Source organism: Sorex araneus, chromosome 4 (genome assembly GCF_027595985.1).
Source record: "Sorex araneus isolate mSorAra2 chromosome 4, mSorAra2.pri, whole genome shotgun sequence".
NCBI lineage: Eukaryota > Metazoa > Chordata > Mammalia > Eulipotyphla > Soricidae > Sorex > Sorex araneus.
The window spans coordinates 77165771-77187592 of record NC_073305.1 but is presented as its reverse complement, the minus strand read 5'-3'; the positions used below and the strand labels follow the sequence as shown (position 1 = coordinate 77187592).

The 21822-nt window shown below is 57.8% G+C and overlaps 2 protein-coding genes across 3 annotated transcripts; one reads left to right on the top strand and one right to left on the bottom strand.

Annotated features, from left to right (window-relative positions):
* The first annotated feature begins 1819 nt into the window (after nt 1–1819).
* On the top strand, nt 1820–15106 carry PEX6 (peroxisomal biogenesis factor 6). Of its 2 annotated transcripts, none has more exons than XM_055136412.1 (17): nt 1820–2734; nt 5175–5338; nt 6250–6333; nt 10257–10359; nt 10438–10562; nt 11278–11389; nt 11696–11904; nt 12466–12682; nt 12780–12856; nt 12971–13085; nt 13207–13412; nt 13496–13557; nt 13740–13848; nt 14022–14138; nt 14228–14305; nt 14404–14543; nt 14658–15106. In XM_055136412.1, the coding sequence occupies exons 1-17, from the start codon at nt 1853–1855 to the stop codon at nt 14789–14791; spliced, it is 2934 nt and encodes a 977-aa protein (XP_054992387.1). In that variant the 5' UTR covers nt 1820–1852; the 3' UTR covers nt 14792–15106. The 2 variants fall into 2 exon arrangements, with proteins under 2 accessions (XP_054992387.1, XP_054992388.1); XM_055136413.1 differs by having other exon boundaries at nt 1822–2734; nt 12487–12682.
* A 368-nt stretch (nt 15107–15474) lies between these two features.
* On the bottom strand, nt 15475–19133 carry GNMT (glycine N-methyltransferase). Its single transcript, XM_004605803.2, has 6 exons — nt 18809–19133; nt 18036–18163; nt 16459–16575; nt 16114–16256; nt 15903–16024; nt 15475–15817 (listed from the first exon to the last, which is right to left on the bottom strand). Exons 1-6 carry the CDS (start codon nt 19051–19053, stop codon nt 15646–15648), a joined length of 927 nt encoding a protein of 308 aa, XP_004605860.2. The 5' UTR covers nt 19054–19133; the 3' UTR covers nt 15475–15645.
* Nucleotides 19134–21822: the final 2689 nt, after the last annotated feature.

The following is a 21822-nucleotide window of genomic DNA, read 5'->3' as shown; positions in this document are numbered from 1 at the left end:
TTATTATTATTACTGGGGAGTCTAGGCCACACCCAGGGGTGCTGCAAGGACCGCTGGCTCTGTGCTCAGGGATCATTACTGGCAGTACTCAGAGATAGAACTAGGATAAAATAAATGGAAGACAAGTGCCTTAACCCCTGGACTATTTCTCCAGCACTTATGATTGATCTTATTTTGTTTGGGGGTCATGCCTGGTGGTAAAAAGGGGCTATTCCTGGCTTTGTGCTCAGTAATGAGCCCTGATGATGTTTGGGAGACTTTATGTGGTGCCAGAAATTTTAACTGGAGTTAGCCACGTGCAAGGCAAGTGCCTTACCTCCTATTCTATTGTATTTTCATTGTTGTTGTTTAGAGGCCACAGCTGGCGGTGCTCAGAACTTACTCCTGGCTCTGCACTCAGGATCACTCCTGGCAGTAATGGGGGAATTATATGTCATGCCAGGGACCAAACACAGGTCAGCTGCATGCAAGGCAAAAACAATTCTTGCTGTAATATCTTTTCAAATCCTCTACTGTATTTTAAATTTTGTTTGGACAACACCCAGCAATGTTCAGGTGCTACTCCCAGCTGTGCTCAGGGTTTGCTCTCTGCAGTGTTCAAGGGATCATGCAGTGCCAAGAATCGAACCTGGGCTTTCTGAATGCAAAGCACACACTCCCTAAAGTAAGAAAGCACACATCACAGGCAGATGGAGACCAAAGAGGCAAGACCCAATTCATTGATTCTTATTCTTAATGCATGTTGGGAGTGGAGTGTGGTCTATCAGTGCTTTCAAGTATCTTGCAAAGAGGAGTGGAGATAAAAGAAGAATGGAATCTAAGTGACAGTACAAGTAGGATGCAGGCTGTTGGGGCCCTGCTCTTTCTTGGGTGTGTGTTGTGGCAGGGCCACACTAAGCAGTGCTGGGGGCTACTTCTGGCTCAGTGTTCACGAGGGGGACCATGTGATGCCAGGGACCAAACTTGGCTCTCCGGCATGCAAAAACAAGAATTCCGTCGATCTGTCTCTCTAACCCTACTGCCTTGCTCTGGACTCAGCCCTCTTCTGCCTGTTCTGCTACCTGACCCAAATCTAGGAAAGAAACTGCAGATGGGCTTCTATGCAAAGACTGGGGGCTGGAAGCAGGTGGGGAGAATAACTGCTTTTGGAAGGATGAAAAAAGCAATGCTGGTTTGTCTTCATTTCAAGTTTAACAAGAGTAGAACGACTAGGACAGAAACATTGGAACGTGGGTTTCGTGTAGGATGTACTGGAACAGGTGTGGCAGCACCCAGCATTCCAGTGCTACATGAATCACAAGGCAATTCAGCCAGCTGCTACTACAGATCCACTGCGCTCCTGGGACCGTTTTATAATCCTACTATTCGTTCCTGCAACGTTCCCCGCAACCCCCGGACCTCAGTCCCTCCCGTTCCAGAGTAGAACTTGTAGGAGTTCCACGGAGGAGTGAACTTCCTCAACACTCCACTCACAGCTAGCTCCCAGTTACTAGGCTGAGTTGGTCCAGACTGTTCACGGCTTACCCCAATGAACAATTAAGTACATGCTTTGGGCATAATAGTTAAAAGGACATTATATCCCTGGCAGGCGCCAAAAGCAAATCTCTTAAAGCTCTCAAAGGGCGCGTGAGCAAAGGATAAACCACAGCAGACCGTTGGTGCAACAAAGAACCTCCCGGATTAATCCCAGGTGCCACGCTCCTGCTCCGAGCATGCGCGGGACTCCGGGGCTCCGCCCACTCTCCTCGGCCCGCCCCCGGAGGAAGCGGAAGTGACGTTGCCCCGCCCCGGAGACGGGCCTCCGAGCCCCGGAAGCCGCGCGCCTGCGTGCTCTAGGCGGACTCCAGCCGTCATGGCTCTGGGCGTGTTGCGGCTCCTGGACCCCTTCCCGGCCGAGACACCCCCGCTGGCGGTGCTGGTGCCGCCGGGGGGCCCGTGGCCGGTGGCGGGGCCGGGCCTGGTGCTGGCCCTGCGGCCCGCGGGGGAGAGCCCGGCGGGGCCGGCGCTGCTCGTGGCGGCCGTGGAGGGCCCGGGCCCGGGGCCCGCGGAACAGCGCCCCGGGCCGCCGCCGCTGCTGGTCAGCCGCGCGCTGCTCAGGCTCCTGGCCCTGGGCTCCGGCACGTGGGTGCGGGCGCGGCCCGTGCGCCGGCCCCCCGCGCTCAGCTGGGCGCTGCTGGGCACGGGGCCGGGCCCCGCGCTCGCGCCGCGGGTCGGGCCGCTGCTGGTGAGGCGCGGAGAGACCCTGCTGGCGGCCGGCCCGCGGGTGCTCGAAACGCGGCCGGCGCTGCAAGGGCTGCTGGGGCCAGGGACGCGGCTGGCCGTGACCGAGCTCCGGGGCCGGGCCAAGCCGGGCCCCGAGACGGGGGACATGAGCCGGCCCCCGCCTCCGCCGCTGGTGTCCTCCTTCGCGGCTTGCCACACTGCCCGGCGGCTTCGGGGCGTTCTGGGCGGGACGGGCGAGTCCCTGGGCGTGAGCCGGCGCTGTCTCCGGAACCTCGGCCTCTTCCAGGGGGAGTGGGTGTGGGTGACCCGGGCCGGAGGGGCAGCCAGCGCTTGCCAGCCACGCCTGGCCACCGTGCAGGCGATCGAGCCTCCCTGGGACCTCGCCGGGAGACTGGGCCCCGGCGCTGGGCAGCCGGAAGAGCCCCTCGCCGACGGACTGGCCCTCGTGCCTGCCACTCTGGTTTTTAATCTTGGCTGTGACCCCCTGGAAGTGGGAGAGCTCAGAATTCAGGTAGGACCCAGGGCTGGGTCAGAAAAGTCCTCCTTATCCCCACTGCTGCAGCTATAAAAAAAAAAAATGGACACAAGAACCGTGATTTCAAGAGTTACAGTAGAGGTTTAGGCATACAGTGTTCTAGCAGCAATCCCACCACCGCTGTCAACTTACTCCGGTGCCCCCAAGTTTCCTGCCGACTGCCATCCTGTTTTGTTTTGTTTGGGGGCCACATCCTGCCTCCTGGCTCTGCAGTCAGAAATGACTCCCGGCGGTCCGTGGGATGCTGAGGATGGAACCTGGGCGGGCTGAGTGCTAGACAAAGGGCGCGACCTGCTGTATGGTCACTCCAGTCCCCAGCCTCCATCTTGACAAGCACATTTTAAAGTTTGGTGCTTGTCATTTGGAACTCATGTGTTCAGTGTCGTTGACCCTGTGGTTTGGGTATGGAGCCCTACCACTCCCAACATTACCAGTGTTCCCCAGGCCCCTGACGGCACCTGGTGAGGGGAGGGCCGTTATGCCTTAGAGCTTAGACCTTCCATTCTCTCGCAGCCTTATTCCTGCAGTCTCAGGAGGCGGTGCAGTGAGAAGGGCTTTCACCTATTCAGGCGGGAGGTCAAATTGCAGACTGTATTGATCTCCATTCTTGGTTGAATTGCAAATATATCAGGGCTTCTGCTGGGTAGGATGGAGAATAGGACTTCACTCCATTTACTCTTGTTTATCTTTTTTTTTTTCCTCCGGTGGGGAGGGGGGGTCACATTCATCTGTGCTCAGGGCTTACTCCCAGCCCTGTGTTCAGGAATCACTCTTGACTGGGCTTAAATCCAGGTCTGCTCTGTGCAAGGCGAGCACCCTACCCACTGTCTTATCTCTCGAGCCACTGCTTTTGCTCGTCTTTGACTTTGGATTCCTTCCTATTTGTTAAAATCCTGCCTTCTCCTTAAGGTCCGTCTAAAGATGTCACTTTTCTTTTTTTTTTTGCTTTTTGGGTCACACCTGGCGGCGATGCACAGGGGTTACTCCTGGCTCTGCACTCAGGAATTACCCCTGGCCGTGCTCAGGGGACCATATGGGATGCTGGGATTTGAACCCAGGTCGGCCACGTGCAAGGCAAACGCCCTACCCGCTGTGCTATCTCTCCAGCCCCTAAAGATGTCACTTTTCTTAAAACCTAGGACCACTTCTGGCAGTGCATTGGGGGTTGAAAAGCGGGGGGGGGGGGGTTATGTGATACTGTGCTGGGGATAAACTTGCTCGGTATGTGCTCTATCACACCGTTTGAACTACCCCCTGCACCTCTTCTATTCTTTCCCAACTAGGCTCATAGCATAGGGCCAAGGCACTATGCCATTGAGCTGGGCTGCCTCCCAAGATGCCCCCCACAAAGCCTTGCATATTCCTGTCACCACACTTGTCACAGGCCCCTCCTTTTTCTTAGAGCTTTTTGTCTCTGCCCAGGGCATTTGTTTTATTCTCCCATAGTCTAGAGGGTGTGAGTCAGTGGTGGAGCACATGCCTTGAATGTGTGAGCCTGAGTTCCATAGTCAGCACTGCAAAAAAAATAAAATATATATCCAAGAGGTTTTTTTTTTTTAATTTTTTTCCCTGCCTTCGAGTTGCTTAATTCAAAAATAATTGTATTTACGGAGACAGGTTTGAAGTTTCATTAAACACATGGATATATGGTTATATCTGTAGGGTCCAGTATGAAAAGCCACTGGCCACATTGTGGCTCGTCGTAAATTAATCAAAACTGAAACCTGAGTTCTTGGGGGTGCTTTAGTCACATTTCAGGTACATTTCTGTCACTGGCCAAGTTGTACTGACCGATGCTGGCAGAGATCGGGCGGTCTCAGCTCTGCAGGAGTGGGAATGGAGAGCTGCTTAGAGCTCACACAATGGCCTTCATCCACTCACCCAACTCTTCTACCTTCCCTGAGGCCAGACCCTGCCCCACAGCCTGAATTCAGTGTCCCCAGTAACGCCTACTTGCTCTCAATCTACTGGTCCCTGGTGTCACTCCAGGAACTTGTGGGAACAAGGTGTTTCTTGCTGTCTCACTGACCCCCAGTCAACCTAAAGGTGTTCTAGGAAGGTTACGTTTCTCTTTGGTGTCTGCCCTCTCTCCTTCTCCCTCTGTCTCTCTCGTTCTCTCTCACTCTCTCTCACTCTCAACACTCAGGGATCACTCCTGGCTGGGCTCGAGGGACCTTAATGCGGTTTTAAAAATGGAACCCTCGTCACGGCAAGGGCCTTCCCAGCCGTACTATCTCTCCAGCCCCTGGTCTCTGTGTCAGGATTATGGGGATTCAGCTCAGGGACCTAGGCCACACCTTGTACAGGATGAGTCCTTATGGGAAGGATAGAGGATGGAAATTGATGAGTGGCTCAGAGAGAGCTGAGCCTGACTCCCTGGAAGCAGGTTATAAAGTAGCGGTTATTTCTCGGCTAGAGGTTCTCGGAAGGCAGCTGCGCCCCTGAAGACCAGAGAAGCTGCTCCATGCTGTCTGGGCCGCCGTTTGCCAAAGAGCTGCACGTCGAGATCGTATCCTCTCCCCATTACAGCACTAGCGGGAACTATGACCGTGTTCTCTACCGGCACTTTCAGACGCCCAGGTTAGCTGCACAGTGCTTTCAGGAAGGGGCACACCACCTGCGCTGCTCCCTCTCCTTCCCTCCCCATCTTTGAGCCTCTGGCTTTTCTGGATAATGTATTTATTTGGAGGTCACATCTGGCAGTGCCTGACGTCTGGCAGTGCCAGGGATGGAACCCAGAACCTTGCATATACCAGGCCACTTCCCCAACCCCTGAACCACCAGTGTCGGCAGGGCGGGGGCACACCTGATGTTACTTAGAGCTTACTTTGACTCTGCACTGAGAGATCACTCCTGTTGGGGCTCAGGGGGCCACAGGAGGTGTTGGGAATAGAACCCTGGGTAAGCTGTGTGCAAGGCAAGCACCTTACCCTCTTATTAAGGGGTGTTTTTTTTATTATTATTTTTTGCTTTTTGGGTCACACCCGGCGATGCTCAGGGGTTACTCCTGGCTCTGCACTCAGGAATCACTACTGGCAAAGCTCGGGAAACCATATGGGATGCTGGGAATCAAACCCGGGCCGGCCATGTGCAAGGCAAACCCCCTACCTGTGCTGTGCTATCATTCCAGCCCCTAACTTTTCAAGAGGTTTAAAAAAATGTTCAAGGCACCATTTCAGGGGCTATTGTGGCTTGAAACTTCTTGCTACGTCAGATAGTATCTGAACTGTGAGGCGTGTCTAGACTTGTGATGCTGGGACAAACCTCTCTGATGTCAAAGAACCAGGAAGAGCCAGTTTCACCTCTGTGGCCCTGTCCTCTGCTCTTCCCGCGGCTCCTGGAGGGGTCACTTGTTTCTGCAGGACTGCTTGGGATCTCTGGGTGGGATGGAAGGCCGTAAGAAGGGGACTGCATGCCAATGGAGGCGGGGAAGGCGCCGGCCCGCACCCTCAACTCCTTGTGGGCTGACAGGGGCCACTGCTGTGTTGCAGGGCGGTCCAGGAAGGAGATGTTCTGTGTGTGTCAACAGTTGGGCAAGTAGAGACCCTGGAAGGAAGCCCAGAGCAGCCGCTCAGGTATGCAGCTGGGGCTGGGGCTGGCGTTTCCTCCCCTCCAAGAAGCCGCATGGAATAATCTTGTGCATGAGAACAGCTTGGTATTGTTACAGGGTTTTTGTTGGGGTTTGGGGACTCCACCTGGCAGTGCTCAGGGGACTGTTCCCAGCAGTGCTGGGGGACCATGCAGTGCACACTCAACCCTTTGAGCTGTCTCCTGGACTCTGTCATGTGCCTTCTTTTTTTTTTTTCTTTCCCTTTTTGGGTCACACCCGGCAATGCGCAGTGGTTACTTCTGGCTCTGCAGTCAGGAATTACTCTTGGCAGTGCTCAGGGAACCATATGGGATGCCAGGAATCGAACCTGGGCTGGCCATGTGCAAGGCAAATGCCCTACCTATGCTATTGCTCCAGCCCTGTCATGTACCTTCTTGAGAAGAGACAGGTACATACCTTTAGGCCCTCAAACAGGTGTGTCACGGAAACATTGGAAACCACTGGCGTTGGGGGAATCTTTCTCCTCAAAGAGATTGTCGGTTTGCCTCGGTAAGCACTAACAGTCGAGTAGCCCAGGCCTGGGTGACAGTCCTGGGTCCAGGATTCAGGCCATCCCTCCCACCTGCACAAGGCTGTGGTCTCTGCCCTCACTGATGGGTGAACACAGGTGCTTCCTGGGCAATGCATTGGCGCTGCCCTGGTGCTCTCTTCCCCAACCCTCTGCTGAGAAGGGACTGAGAGCCAAACCAAGTAAGACCCCAAGCAGCGCTCCAGCCTTCCTTTCCTCATGACTCTGGCCACAGAGTTCCATAGGGAATGGTGCAGCGAGGAGACTGCTTGGACCTCAGCTGATGGGAGAAGTTGGTTGTTCCCCCACACACGCTAGGAGGTAGGGGGGATGTACCAAGCAATGCTCAGGGGTTCTTCCTGAGCATCTCATGGTCCCCCAAGTACTGCCAGGAGTGATCCCTGAACTATACTAACTATAACCTGAAAACAAAACAAACCAACAAAAAGCACGTATCTGAGTGTTGCTTCAGGCCAATTGGAACAGAATTAAGATGAGACCAGGGCTGGAGGTGTCTTGTTGACTCTTCTAGTGGAAGGGAAAATGATCACTCTGTAGTTGACATGTAATAAACATATCATAGCAGTACATGCTCTTCGAGTGTAAAATGCAGGGGCTGGAGAGATAGTGCAGGGGGTAAGGTGTTTGCCTTGCATGCACCCTAGCCAGGTGTGATCCCCAGAGCCACGTCTGGCCCCCTGAGCACCATCAGGAGTGATCCATCATGAGTGTCGAGCCAGAAGTAAACCCTGAGCACAGGAGGGTGTGGCCCCACACATCAAAACAATATAAACTTCAGGGGCCAGAGAGAAGACTGATGAGCTGAGCAGTGCTTTGCATGCAGGAGCCTGGAATTTATCCCTGGCAGTATGTGGTCCTCTGAGCACTCACCCCCCCTGAGAAAAAAAGCGTAGTGGCTAGAGCAATAGTACAGCAGGAATTAGGATAGAGAAGAGACCTGTATGACAATAATAGTTAGAAATGATCCCTCTGGACAAGAACTGAGTGTTCAAAGTAGCTAAAGGCATATATGTGATAAGCTTTCAGTAGTCTGTATTTAAATATATATACATATACATATATCACTCTGGCCTCTGTGTGTGTGTGTGTGTGTATATATATATATATATATATATATATATATGAGGCCGGAGTAATAGTACAGTGGATAGAATGTTTATCTTGTACCTGGCCAACTCAGGTTCTATCCCCAGCATCCCATATGGTCCCTTGAGCACTACCAGAGTAATTACTGAGTGTAGAGCCAGGAATAATCCCTGGGCATCACTGGGTGTGACCCAAAAGCCCCCACCTCACCAGCCAAAAAAAGTATAGCACGTAGGGGTGTTCATTTGCCTGGGTTCTATCCCTGGCACCATACACAATTCCCCAAGCCTACCAGGAATGATCCTTGAGCAAAAACCTGATCATCACCAGGTATGACCCCAAAACTAAAAAAAGAAAATTAAATTAAATGTAGGGCTGGAGAGATAGTAGAGATTAAGACTCTTGCCTTGCACATGGCTGACCCTGGTTAGATCTCTGACAAGGCATATGGTTTCTTGAACATCATCAGGAGTGATCCCTGAACACAGTGGCAGGAATAAACTCTGAGCACCTCCAGACATCCCCCCTTAAATAAAGTGTAAAGTAAGTGGCTTTTAGTAAAATTTCAAAGTTGTATAGTCAATACCACTAATCCTAGCACGTTTTCATCAGCCCCAAAAGAACAAAAGAAGCTACCTTTCTTGGGGCTGGAGCGATAGCACAATGGGTAGGGCATTTGCCTTGCACGTGGTCAACCCGGATTCGATTCCCAGCATCCCATATGGTTCCCTGAGCACTGCCAGGAGTAATTCCTGAGTGAAGAGCCAGGAGTAACCCCTGAGCATCGCTGGGTGTGACCCAAAAAGCAAAAAAAAAAAAAAAAAAAAAAAGCTACCTCTCCAATCATAGTCACTTAGTCACTTCTTTTTTTTCTTTTTGGATCACACCCAGCGATGCTCAGGGGTTACTCCTGGCTCTTCACTCAGGAATTACTCCTGGCAGTGCTCAGGGAACCATATGGGATGCTGGGACTCGAACCTGGGTCGGCTGTGTGCAAGGCAAACGCCCTACCCGCTGTGCTATCGCTCCAGCCCCTCGTAGTCACTTCTTTTTTTTTTTTTTTTTTAAATGGAGAGCATTGAAAGGAGGGGAAGCAGAATTTTATTTTATTATTTTTTATTTTTTTTATTTTATTTTTTTTGCTTTTTTGGGTCACACCCAGCGATGCTCAGGGGTTACTCCTGGCTTTGCACTCAGGAATTACTCCTGGCGGTGCTTGGGGGACCATATGGGATGCCGGGGATCGAACCCGGGTCGGCCGCGTGCAAGGCAAACGCCCTACCCGCTGTGCTATCGCTCCGGCCCCTCGTAGTCACTTCTTACCTCAGCCCCTGACAGCCACTTACCTTCTTGGGGATTGATAAACGTATGAGAGATGTTGATTTTCTACTCGAAAGTTTCTCAGATAATTTTAATGTGCCATTAAAATAAAGGCTTCTAGTACTGGGGTGATGGTTCAGAAGCTGGCAACACCTTGCATCTGAGAAGCCTTGGTTTTGCCTCCACAACACCAGAACTAGTACTAGAGTACCACCAGGTGTGGCCCAAAGACCAAAATCTTAAGAACGAGTGGCTGGAGTGATAGTGCAGCAGGTAGGACGCTTGCCTGCAGGAGGCTGACCTGTATCTGATCCTCAGCATCCTATAAGGCCCCCCTGAGCCCTGAATGCAAAGCCAGGAGTCAGTCCAGAGCACTGCTAGGTGTGGCCCCAAGAGAAAATACAAACTAGAAGAAAGAATCTTTCACATTGGATGTCATTGGATTCTGTGGATTATTGGCTAAGAGTCCAGTATCCCTTCCCTTGGGTTTTGAGGGGCCTTGCCGGGTACATATTTGAAGGGGAGACTGTTCCACAGCCAGTGACAGACCATTTTGCTCAGGGTAACGGTGGTGTCCTAGATTGGAGGAGTGGACCCTTTGCCCCTAGCACCCAACCAGTGGCTGCCCTCTGTGCACACATGTCATCAGGCCGAGAGCCAAGGAGGAATCTTTGGCTTAGGAATTTTGTTTTGTTTTGGGGCCACAGCCTGCGGTGCTCAGGGCTGACTCCTGGTTCTGTGCTCAGGGATCACTCCTGGCAGGGCTCAGAGGACCAAGTCGGCTGCCTGCAAAGCAAGTGCCTTGCCGACTGTCAATCTCTCCAGCCCCCGATGAACAATGTGTCCCCTTCATATCCGTGGGCATTCCTGCAGGGTCCCTGCTGTGGGCCTATGTGATGAGGGAGGGACAGCCTCTTGCCTGTGGACAGGCTCAGCAGCGTATCTCCCCGCAGGTGGCGGGACGTGTATTTTAAAGTGAAAAAAACAGTCGGAGAAGCAGTGACTGGGCCAGCCCGTGCGTACTTGGCTGACACCACCCACACCTCCTTGTACCTGGTGAGGTCCCAGCGGGGGGATCTGGGGAAGGGAGCCCCCAGGACTTGTGGGAACCCGAGCTTCCTCCCACCTTTCCAGGTGGGTTCCACTCTCAGCCCTGTCCCGGTGGCCCCGGCCACTCTCTGGCACAGCCTGTCTCCGCCGGGCCTGGAGGCCCTGGTGACCGAACTCTGCACCGCCCTGAAGCCTCGCCTCCGCCCGGGGTGAGTGAGCTGCTGGGTAGATGGGGCGAGATGGGGAAGGACCCCCCTCAAACCAGGGGGCCTGCTGGAGCTGGAGCGAGAGCACAGCGGGGAGGGCATTTGCCTGGCACTTGGCTGACCTGGGTTCAATCCCTGGCATACAGTATGGTCCCCTGAGCACCGCCAGGAGTAACCCCTGAACATCTCTAGGCATGACCCAAAAAAGACCAGGGGGCCATAGGCCCAGTCCTTCCAGGTCCCTGCTCAGGTAGCCTCATTGTCCGCCGTGGGCAGTCAGGGGAGAATGTCCCCGGGGACAGCTCCCAGGCCCCGGCTTTCACCACAGACCCCCTCGCTCATTCCCCTTGAGGGAATTCATCTACATGTGTGTGACTTGGCGGGGGGTGGGCACAGCCAGCAGTGCCAAGGGTAAATGGGTGGGTGGGCCCTGGGGTGTGGACCTCAGAGTTCACTGTGGCACTCGGTGGGGTGGGCGAGGAGGGCCGTGCATACATGCAGTGCCCGAGCTCGAACCCCTGCTGCCAGCACCTGTGTCCTGGGTGTGTGCTATACCTGTGTCCTCAGCCTGAGAAGCCATCTTGTCTGCTGGCTGAGCCTCCCGGTGGGGACAGGCCTTGGGGGGGACACTCGGCGAGGGGTGCATGCTCTCTGGAGTCATGGGTCCCTGTGCCTCCGGCCAGAGGGCCAAGCAGGTGTGTCCCTTCTCTGGGTGCAGGGGGGCGCTGCTGACAGGAGTGGGCGCTGTCCTCCTGCGGGGGCCCCCGGGCAGCGGGAAGAGCACTGCCGTGGCCGCTGCCTGCAGCCGTCTGGGGGTGCATCTGCTGAAGGTGAGGGCGCTGCTCGAGGAGGACCCCCCACAGCCTGCCCTCCCCACTTCGAACTCGCCCTCCCCCGTCCAGCGGCCGGCCCACTGGGTCTGTGGATTGGGAAGGGCGGGTGTCACGGTCTGGGTAGTCGGGCCAGAGAATGAGACTTGATTTGCGGGAGGCTTGAGAAGAGCAGGACATGTCTAGTGTGTTCATTCTCATCTCTACCTGCCAGAAAGGGAAGCCTCCACCCTCAGACTTCTCCTTTCACTTTCCCTGCCCACTCACGCATCCCCCAGCTCACAGGCCCTCGGGGACCCTCCTCAGGTGCCCTGCTCCAGCCTCTGTGCAGACAGCAGCGGGGCGGCGGAGACCAAGCTGCAGGCCGCCTTCACCCGGGCCCGGGACTGCCGGCCGGTGGTCCTGCTGCTGACAGCTGTGCACCTGCTGGGCCGGGACCGAGACGGGCTGGGTGAGGATGCCCGCGTGGTGGCCACGCTGTGCCGGCTGCTCCTGGACGAGGACCCCCAGAGCAGGTATCAGGCCCAGCTGCTGCACCCACCTGCCTCACTGACTTCATGTGCTCAGGGTGGACTCATGGCTCTGTGCTCAGGGACCACTCCTAGCGGGGGCTCGGGGGACCCTGTGTGGTTCCAGAGACCGACCCAGGTTGGCAGCATACAAGGCAAGTGCCCCACCCCGGTAGTCTCTCTGGCTCCCATCTTCCAATCTTTCTTCCTTTATTTTTTGCTTTTGTTGGGAGGGTCACACCCAGCGGCACCGAGAGCTGGAGTGGCTCTCTGGAGGTGCCGGGGATTGAACCCGGGACCTCACCCTGACTCACTTTGCTGGCCCTCCCTCCCCTCTGAGCTTAGGGACAGCCTAAGGGAAGGGTCTGGGCTCCTTGATTTTCTTGGGGAACACTGAGTTGAAGATACAGGGGAGCAGGCTGCTTGGGGAGGGACCAACACAGGTTTGATGCCCGGCACCGCACAGGAGTAAGCCCCAAGCCCCACTGGGGGTGGCCCCCAAACCAAAAGCAACAAAAGAAGATCCAGCAGCCCTGGGGGCTCTCCTGCACCCCGCCGTCTCCCCAGCTCACAGCGGTCTGTCCACAGTGGGCCTCCCCTCATGGTGGTGGCGGCCACCAGCCGGGCCCAAGACGTGCCCGCCGACGTGCTCACGGCCTTCCCCCACGAGCTGGAGGTACCAGTGCTGACCGAGGGGCAGCGCCTCAGTGTCCTGCGTGCACTCACGGCCCACCTGCCCCTCGGCCAGGAGGTGAGCCTGGCACAGCTGGCACGGCGCTGTGCGGTGAGTACTGAGGCGCGGGCGCCCGGGCACTGGGGGCCTGCTAAGGGCAGGGAGCAGCCCCCCGCGGACTCCTTCCTTCCTTCCTGCACTTCCCCAGGGCTTGGTGGTAGGAGATCTCCAGGCCCTGGTGACCCACAGCAGCCGGGCGGCCTGCAGCAGGATCAGGCACACAGGGTGAGCCAGGTGGGGGTGCTAGGTGGGGGGGTGCTGGCGAGGAGGGGAGCAAGGCCCGGAGGGTCATGGGGGAGGGGAGGGGCCCTCAGAGGCTGCCCTGGTGTCCCCCTGCAGAGAGGAGGAGGAGGGGGCGCTGTGTGCCGCTGGCTTCCCCCTCCTGGCTGAGGACTTCGGGCAGGCCCTGGAGCAGCTGCAGGCCGCTCACTCCCAAGCCGTCGGAGCCCCCAAGGTAGATGGCAGGGCCCTCCCTGCCCCCACCCACGTGTCCCAAGTGGCACACTGCCCCGTCCCCCAGCATGTCCCCAGCGGCAGCTGTCCCATCCTGCTGCACGGTCCCGCCGGTCCCCCAGATCCCCTCCGTGTCCTGGCACGACGTGGGCGGGCTGCAGGAGGTGAAGCGGGAGATCCTTGAGACCATCCAGCTGCCCCTGGAGCACCCCGAGCTGCTGACCCTGGGGCTGAGGCGCTCAGGCCTCCTGCTGCACGGGCCCCCGGGCACCGGCAAGACCCTCCTGGCTAAGGCTGTGGCCACCGAGTGCAGCCTCACCTTCCTCAGGTGCGGCAGAGGGGGCAGGAGGGGCTGGCCCAGAGGGCGCCTGAGTGACCGCGGGCCTCACCCCGTCCCACCCTCTCCCTCAGCGTTAAGGGGCCTGAGCTCATCAACATGTACGTGGGCCAGAGCGAGGAGAACGTGCGGGAAGGTGAGGCTGGGGGAGCCCCCCACCCCCAGCTCCCGCCCTCTCGCCCCCTCCCACCCCCATTCACTTCCGGCCAAGGGGGGCGGCTGGGCCGCTCGCTCGTGACGGGTGGCCAAACCCCGCTCCTCCCCGGCTGACATCCAGCCCCTCCGAGCTCCCCCTCTCCCCGCTCCCCCTCTGCTCAGTATTTGCCAGGGCCAGGGCCGCCGCCCCCTGCATCATCTTCTTCGATGAACTGGACTCCCTGGCCCCAAGCCGGGGGCGAAGTGGCGATTCTGGAGGCGTGATGGACAGGTGGGGGGCCTGCACCCCAGGACACAGGGAGGTGGGGTCTTTGTCTTGCGGCGCCCAGAGCTCCTGCACTTCTGGTTCGGAGTACTGCCTGCGCACCGGGGTCCCTGTCCCCGGGAGCGGCAGGGGCGGTAGGCCGGAAGGGCGCCCTCCCAGCTCATGCCGTGTGCCCGCAGGGTGGTGTCCCAGCTCCTGGCCGAGCTGGATGGGCTCCACAGCTCCAAGGATGTGTTCGTGATCGGAGCCACCAACCGACCGGACCTCCTGGACCCCGCCCTCCTGCGGCCTGGCCGGTGCGAGCCCCGAGTGCGACTCCCCTTCAGCCCCAGCCCCACACCGCCAGCCCGCTGGCATCCTGAGGGCCCTGCCTCTCTCCCTGCAGATTCGACAAGCTGGTGTTCGTGGGGGCCAGCGAGGACCGGGCCTCCCAGCTCCGGGTGCTGAGTGCCATCACGCGCAAGTACAACGCCTCTCCAGGGCCACCCCCAAAGGGCGGGCTGCAGGGGCTGGGGGTGGGGGGGAGGGTGTTAGCCTGTTATTTCTGCGTCCCCATCACAGGTTCAAGCTGGAGCCTGCCGTGAGCCTGGTGCACGTGCTGGACCGCTGCCCGCCCCAGCTGACCGGTGCTGACCTCTACTCCCTCTGCTCAGACGCCATGACCACGGCCCTCAAACGCAGGGTTCGGGAGCTGGAGGAGGGTGAGCAGGACCCCGGAACCAGACCCCAACCGGGCCTGGTGTGGGGGAACTCCGGGAGGAGGGTCCCTTCCCCGGGACAGGGCTGTGGCCTCATCTGTGCCTGTCCCCTGGCAGGGCTGGAGAGCGGGAGCTCGGCGCTGCTGCTCACCATGGACGACCTGCTGCAGGCCGCGGCCCGGCTGCAGCCCTCAGTCAGTGAGCAGGACATGCTGCGCTACAAACGCATCCAGCGCAAGTTTGCCACCTAGAGACCCTGCACCCGGCCTCAGCCCTGGCGGCCGGCTGTGCCCATGGGACTCAGCGGTGTGGGGCCTGGCTTCCAGCACCAAGAAGCATGAGCTTCGTGAGTCCAGTCCCTGGGCACCCTCGGAGACTTGGAAAAGCAAGGGCTCTTCCCCAAGCCACTTGAGGACCCCCGGAGCCCCCCTGCCGTCTGCCTGCCCCCCTCCCAGGACAGGTCCAAGACGGAGGCCTGTCTGCTCAGGAGAAAGACAGGGGCTTGGGGATGGGACCCCAGGGAGTCTCCAGCCATGCCTGAAAATAAAGTGTCTGCTGCCCCCTGCTGGAAGTGTGCTCTGAGGGGCTGGCGTGGGGAACCGCGGCCATGGGAGGCAGATGACCCTGGGGAGAGATCAAGAGGGCACCAGCCTCATCTTTGTTGTTTTGTTTGTGTGGGCCACACCCAGCGGAACTCAGGGCTTCCTCCTGGCTTGCCCCCTTTTGCTGCATATCGTCTGGCCCTTGTCTTTATTTTTTCTGTTTGTTTGAGCTTGGGAAGCAGACCCAGTGATGTGCAAAGGCCACTCCTGGCTCTGCTCGGGCGGTACTGGGGGGCCAGAAGAGCCCGGGACTGAAGCAGGGTGAGTGCATGAGGAAGGCGCCTACCCCGGGCTCGTCCTTAGGCATAAACACAAAGCAGGTGGCAACTGAAAAAGGTGCCTACTGTATGTATTGTTCACCCCTCAGAGGCGTCAGCCCACACCCTCCTTCCTTGGCTGTCGTCCGCTGCACCCCACACCTCCAGGGTGGGGCCCCAGGGACTGAGCTTCGTGGTGGAGCTGCAGGTCCCTGTCTCCTGGGACAGCCAGAGCCGAGGCCCCGCTCAGCCCGTCCTCTTCAGCACGTGGATGAAGTAACAGGGAATGTAGGCCTGGTCGGGCTTGTAGGGCTTGAAGTCGCCCAGGACGCTGTGCTGGCATTTGCCCCCAAAGGCGCCGCGGAGCAGCTCCGAGAAGGACGCCAGGCAGTGTGGGTAGTAGGAGAGCCGGAACTTGCTGCAACAGAGCCCGGGCCCAGCCTGAGGATGAGCGCCGGGCACCCCCTTCCCCAGCCCCACCCCCTGCCCGGCCCTCGGGATACCTCAAGCCAGCAGCGCCGCCCTGGCCAGCCCCGGGCACCTGCACCGTGTAATCCAGGGTCACCATGTGGGCCTTGTTATTCACCGTCAGCACCGATGTCGTGATGTCCTTGGTCAAGTCACTCTAGGTGGGGACGCAGGAGGACAGGGCCTCAGGCTCTGTAGCCCCTCTGAAGCCTGTGCCCCAGATGGCACCTCCCCCAGCAGCCCCACCTTATAGTAGATGTTCTTGCCGGGGGGCGCGCAGCCTGTGCTGAGGATGTGGTCGTAGTTGCGATGGTCGATGACCAGCACGCCCCCGGGCCGCACCTTGCTCGCGATGTTCTTCAGGGCCAGCCGGTGCTCACTCTGGTCCCCTGAGCTCCAGGTAGGGGCAGAGGCTGAGTCGGCTCCGGGGCCCCTACACCCCTCCCCCGCCCAGCTCTCCTCCCTGGGGGGCCTTGCCGAGGAGGAGGGGACAGAAAGCTGAGTGTTGTCGCGGGAGCTCGGACATCCGTGGTAGGTGGATGTGGGGAGCCAGCGCTAGGACCCTCTCCGGGCTTCCTAACCCCCGCTCACCTGTGCTGTCCGGCAAGTGGGCGAAGCTGTTTCCCAGGCAGATGACCGCATCAAAGCCCCCGCCCGGAGGCTGGGGCACATCTTTGTCTAGGGTCATCCAGTTGGCTTCCTCGATGACTGGGGGCCAGAAGGGGGAAGAGGGATCAGGGTGGCACCACAGGGCCAGCGGCACCCACCCCCACTGAGTACAGCCCTGCCTAGGTTTACCCTCAAAGACACATATGAATCCCCAGTTTTCTGTTTTTTTTTTTCTTTTGGGGGGGTTACACCAGGGAGTACTCAGGGGTTACTCCTCATTCTGCACTTGGGAATCACTTCTGGCAGTGCGCAGGGCACCATCTGGGATTCCAGGGACTGAACCCAGTCAGCCACAAGCAAGGCAAGCGCCCTCCCTTCTGTACTCTCTCTCCGACCCCCTAACTCCCCAGTCTTAAGGGGGTGGTGAAGCTTATTAAAGGGAGGCCAAAGTGGACAAGGCGGGCTCTGTGCTTATGGGGTTTGGGGTATTTTTTTGGGGGGGTCATACCTGGCGATGCACAGGGGTTACTCCTGGCTCTGCACTCAGGAATTACTCCTGGCCATGCTCAGGGGACCGTATGGGATGCTGGGATTCGAACCCGGGTTGGCCTCGTGCAAGGCAAATGCCCTACCCACTGTGCTATCACTCCAGCTCCATGGGGTATTTTTTTTATTTGGGGGGAGGGAGAGCCCCACACCTGGTGGTGCTCAGGGATCACTTCTGCTCTGTGCTCAGGGATCACTCCTGCAGGTGCTCAGGGGGCCACATGGGGATCAAATTACTGTCAGCCTCATTCAAGGCAATGCACTGTCTACCCACTACACTATCTCCCCAGCCCCACTTAGGAGTTTTTATTGGGAGACAGAGACAAAATGCTACATTGTTAAAACTGACCCTTCACTGGGGCAGGGGAGATAAAACAGGATTTACGTGTGGCCGATCTCAGTTAGATCCCCAGCACTACTTACAATCGGTCCCCTGAGCACTGAGGCAGGAGTAGCCCCTGAGTGCCACCAGGTGTGACCCCAAACACCCCCCCACATAGCACTGTAGCACTGTTGTCCCATTATTCGTCGATTTACTTGAGCGGGCACCAGTAATGTCTCCATTGTGAGACTTGTTGTTACTGTTTTTGGCATATCGAATATGCCATGGGTAGCTTGCCAGGCTCTGCCGTGAGGGCTGGATACTCTTGGTAGCTTGCCAGGCTCTCCGAGAGAGACGGAGGAATCGAACCTGGGTCTGCTGTGTGCAAGGCAAACACCTACCCCTATGCTATCGCTCCAGCCCCCCCAGATAATAAAAATAATAATAATAATAATATATAAAACTGGCCTGTCATATACCATAACTCAGTCCTGTGCAGACACACAATGACAGTGGATCCGTCTGGGTGCTGGGCATTGATCCTCAAATATGTGAAGCATCTTTGCCATGCAGTGCCCTGTACCCTGCCCCCACATATCTGCGTTGAGGAAAACAAAGCAGCCCCCCCCAACTTCCAGGAGCCAAAAGAGTAGGGGACAGAGGACCCACTACCAGGGGCCCACCCACGTACCCCACTTGTCAAAGGCAGGCTCATGCCGGCGGTTCCAGCGCTCCTTCAGCGCGTACTTCAGCATCTTGTCACTAGCGTCGACGCTGGTCACACTGAAACCCTCCTCCACCAGCATGATGGAGTCCACCCTGGGGTGGGGGAGGAGAAGGGGGTCAGGAAAGCAAGAAGGAAGCCCTGGCACTGTCCCCTGGATGGTGGAACTTCTAGTTCCTCTTAGTCTCCCAGTCTGCACAAGAGCCCTAAGCCTTTTCCTGCTACCCAGCAGCCTTTATGCAGAGCCCCGCAAAGAACCCTCGAGGCCAGCAGGGAAGGAGAGGGCGTTCTGCCTGCGGGAGGAGCAAACGGAGGCCGGGTCAGCGCTGGAGCTGAGTGGGCGCAGGCGAGGCACAGGGCCCGACCTGGATCTCTGTCTGGGGCAGAGGGGTCAGGGGCCTGGACAGCTCCGAGCTCTGTTTTTCACGCCTTCCCACCTGGAGTTTTATGAGGATTTCAAACACTGTGGTGGATCCAAAGTTCTTGGCCCGGAGCGAGCGCTGGCACGGGCAGGGCAGACGTAGCCAAATGTAAACTGTGCGCGCTGCCCAAGGCCAGCCAGCGCCCGGGGCGGGAACAATGCTGGAGCGGGCAGCCAACGCACGTCGGTCTGGCCGCGGAGGCCGCCGGACCCCGCTGGGTCTCCCGGGCCCCTGCGTGCCCGGCCCGGCCCGTGCGCCCGGCCCCGCGCCCCTGCCCGCGCGCACCGGCTCCGGCTCCCGACTCCCCCCCGGGCTCACCCAGTGCCGCAGGCCACGTCGAGCACCTTCTGGCAGCCGTGCTGGCGCAGCAGCCCGAGCAGCCAGGCCTTGTACTCGGCCGTGCGGCTGCTGGTGTCCCCGATGTACAGCTGCCACACGCGCGCCGCCTCGCCGTCGGCGTACTGGTCCGGGAGCCCCTCGGCCGCCACCCCCAGCGAGCGAGTCCGGTACACGCTGTCCTCCATCCCGCCACGCGCCTGGCCCGGCGGCCACCGGTCCCGCATTTATACTCCGGGGCTCCCGGCGGAGCCCCGGCCGCCCCACCTGCCCAATGGCAGGTGAGCACCCGGACACGCCCCTGCTGGGCGGCCGCCTCGGGGCGCCGGGGAGGGCTGCGGGGCGCCCGGCACGAGCTCCGCGCCCCGGCCCGCAGAGCCGGCCCTCCCTTGGGCGGGCACCGCCCTCCGCGCGCCCTGCCCAAGAGCGCACCCGCGGGGGGTCTCGGGGGGGGGGCTGGGACGGCGGCGGCGGGGGAGGGGGCCCTCGCCCGCCCCGAGCCTCGGGGAGAAGCGACTTCATCGTCCCCCCGCCCCCACCCCAGCGCTGCTCCCCGGCCCCGCGGTGCGCCCCTGCGAAGGGGCGGCCTGGCAGCCCCCCAGCGCAGGGACCCAGCGTCGGTGCGGCGCACGCTGGCGTGGCCATGCGAGTTCAGGAACAATTTTGGTCCAGGAATTATCCCGCCCACGTGGGGGCAGGTGTGCCTCTGTCGTGCGGGTGACGCACCGAACTTTCCCTCCAGGTCCTCCTGCCACTTCTCAGCCAGCTGGCACCGGGCAGCGCTCCCCGGAGCTTGTGGTGTCGTGGTGCGTGGGTTCTCCCCGCACACGAAGCGCGAACTCCAGCCCCGTAAGCCATCTCCCCTGAGCTGTTTTGGTTGTAAACATTACTGGCTATGATATTTATTTGTTTTTCTTTTCTTTTCTTTTTATTTTTGCTTTTTGGGTCACACCCGGCGATGCTCAAGGGCCACTCACTGTTCGGCCACGTGCAAGGCAAACGCCCTACCCGCCGTGCTATCGCTTCAGCCCTTGTTTTTCATTTTTGAGATTACTCATTGTGAGTTTTTTTTTTCTTTTTTGGTTTTGGGGGTCATACCCGACGGTGCTCAGGGCTGACTCCTGGCTCTGTGCTCAGGAATGGGGGCTTTACTATATTCAGAGACGGACCAGGGGCTAGAGGAACTGTGTAGTATGCCAGGGATTGACCCTGGGGCTGCTTGTGCAAGGTGAGCACTATACTGGCTGTCCTATCGTTCTCGCCTCACAGGTTGGTTTGTTTTTCCTTTTCATATAATGAAGGATTTCTTTGAAATCATGCACATGAAATTTATATAAACAAATTCATTTGTGGGGGAGGCACACCTGGCGATGCTCAGGGGTTACTCCTGTCTCTGCACTCAGGAATTATTCCTGGAAGTGCTGGGGGGACCCTATGGGATGCTGGGGATTGAACCCGGGTCGGCTGTGTGGAAGGCAAGCGTCCTACCCTCTGTACTATCGCTCCAGCCCCAGTACAAAGCCATGTTGAGGGGCCAGAGAGATGGGGACAGGGCTGAGCACAGGCTTTGCGTGCTGGAGTCCCAAGTTCCACCCCCAGCACCTCTTGGCTCCCAGAGTGCTCCGGGGGGTGACTCCCTCAGCACTGCCAAGTATGGCCCCCAAAACAACCAACAAAAAGCCCCCAGATCCCCATCAAGTCCTAATACAAGTAGTCAAGGACCAAGAAAAAAAAAGTAAAACCAAGAACCCTAATTGGTGGAAATACACAGCTGGACACGGCATGTCATGTCCACTAGAAAGTCTTTGTGTTTTTTAATGGGGGGGGCACACCTGGTGATGCTCAGGTTCAGAATCATGCCTGGTGGTACCCAGGGGACAATATGGGATTCTGGGGATCAAACCCAGGCTGGCCATGTGCAAGGCAAACACCCTCCCCACTGTACTATTGCCCCAGACCCAATACAGCAGAAAATCTAAACACCTCAGGTCAACAGGTGCCAATCTTCAATGCCATCCTACAAGATGAGGAGCGGTAGTGTCTCCTTTTCCCATGTCCTCCCTGAATGCAGCGGACACTGTTTCGGTGGCTGCTCTGTCAGAGTCCTCCTTGGCCCCGGTCCTACCCTGCACCATCTCCCCCACCCACTCTTGCTGGTGCTGCCTCTAACAGTTTGTGTTGTACCACTTGGCCTTCCCCCTTCCTAGACCAATCTGACATTCACTTTCCTCCTTTATGTTGGAGGTGGGAGTTTCGATCACACCCGGATGTGCTCAGGGCTTACTCCAGGCTTTGTGCTCAAGAGTCACTTCTGGAGGTGCTGGGGGAGACACAGGCGGTGCTGGGGGTTGAGCCAAGGGTGGGCCACATTGACAAGGCAAGTGGCTTACCCCCTGGACTGTTTCTGCAGCCTCATATCTGTGTTCTAACATTTCTCTTTTTGATGCGGGGGGGTATCACCTGGCGGTGCTCAGGACTAACACTTGGCTCTGAACTCAGGGAGCACTTCTAGTGAGGGCTTGAGGAACCATATGTGATGCCTGGGACCAAACCCAAGTTGGCCATGAGCAAGGCAAGCACCCTACCTGCTATACTATCTTTCCATCCCCATTTCTAGCAATTTATTTTGTTGTTGTTGTTTTGGGGTCACCCCGGCTTTGTTCAAGGCTTACTCCTGATTCTGTGCTCAGGAATCCTCGTGGGGTTCAGAGCGAAATATAGGGTGCCAGAGACCAAACTTGCAAGACAAAGCAAGCACCTACCTGTCTCTCTCCAGCCTCTCTAGCAACTTATTTGCTGTGTGTGTGCGAGAGAGAGGGAGGGGGGAGAGAGAGAGAGAGAAAGAAAGAGAGAGAGAGAGAGAGAATATAGTTTAAAAATTTTTTTTTATTTAAAAAAATTTTTTGAGACAATATAGTTTTTATTGAATGAATCTTATCGAGAAAAATGTGGGGGGAGAGAAACAGAAGTATACATTCTAGAGAAGAGAGAACATG

Coding starts and splice junctions, on each gene's coding strand:
- GNMT (XM_004605803.2), bottom strand. CDS start 19,053: ATGCGGGACCGGTGGCCGCCGGGCCAGGCGCGTGGCGGGATGGAGGAC. Junction 18,164..18,808: donor GACGTGGCCTGCGGCACTGG/GTGAGCCCGGGG, acceptor CCCCCACCCCAG/GGTGGACTCCATCATGCTGG. Junction 16,257..16,458: donor CCACTTGCCGGACAGCACAG/GTGAGCGGGGGT, acceptor CCTGGAGCTCAG/GGGACCAGAGTGAGCACCGG.
- PEX6 (XM_055136412.1), top strand. CDS start 1,853: ATGGCTCTGGGCGTGTTGCGGCTCCTGGACCCCTTCCCGGCCGAGACA. Junction 2,735..5,174: donor TGGGAGAGCTCAGAATTCAG/GTAGGACCCAGG, acceptor TTTCTCGGCTAG/AGGTTCTCGGAAGGCAGCTG. Junction 13,558..13,739: donor CGAGGAGAACGTGCGGGAAG/GTGAGGCTGGGG, acceptor CCCTCTGCTCAG/TATTTGCCAGGGCCAGGGCC.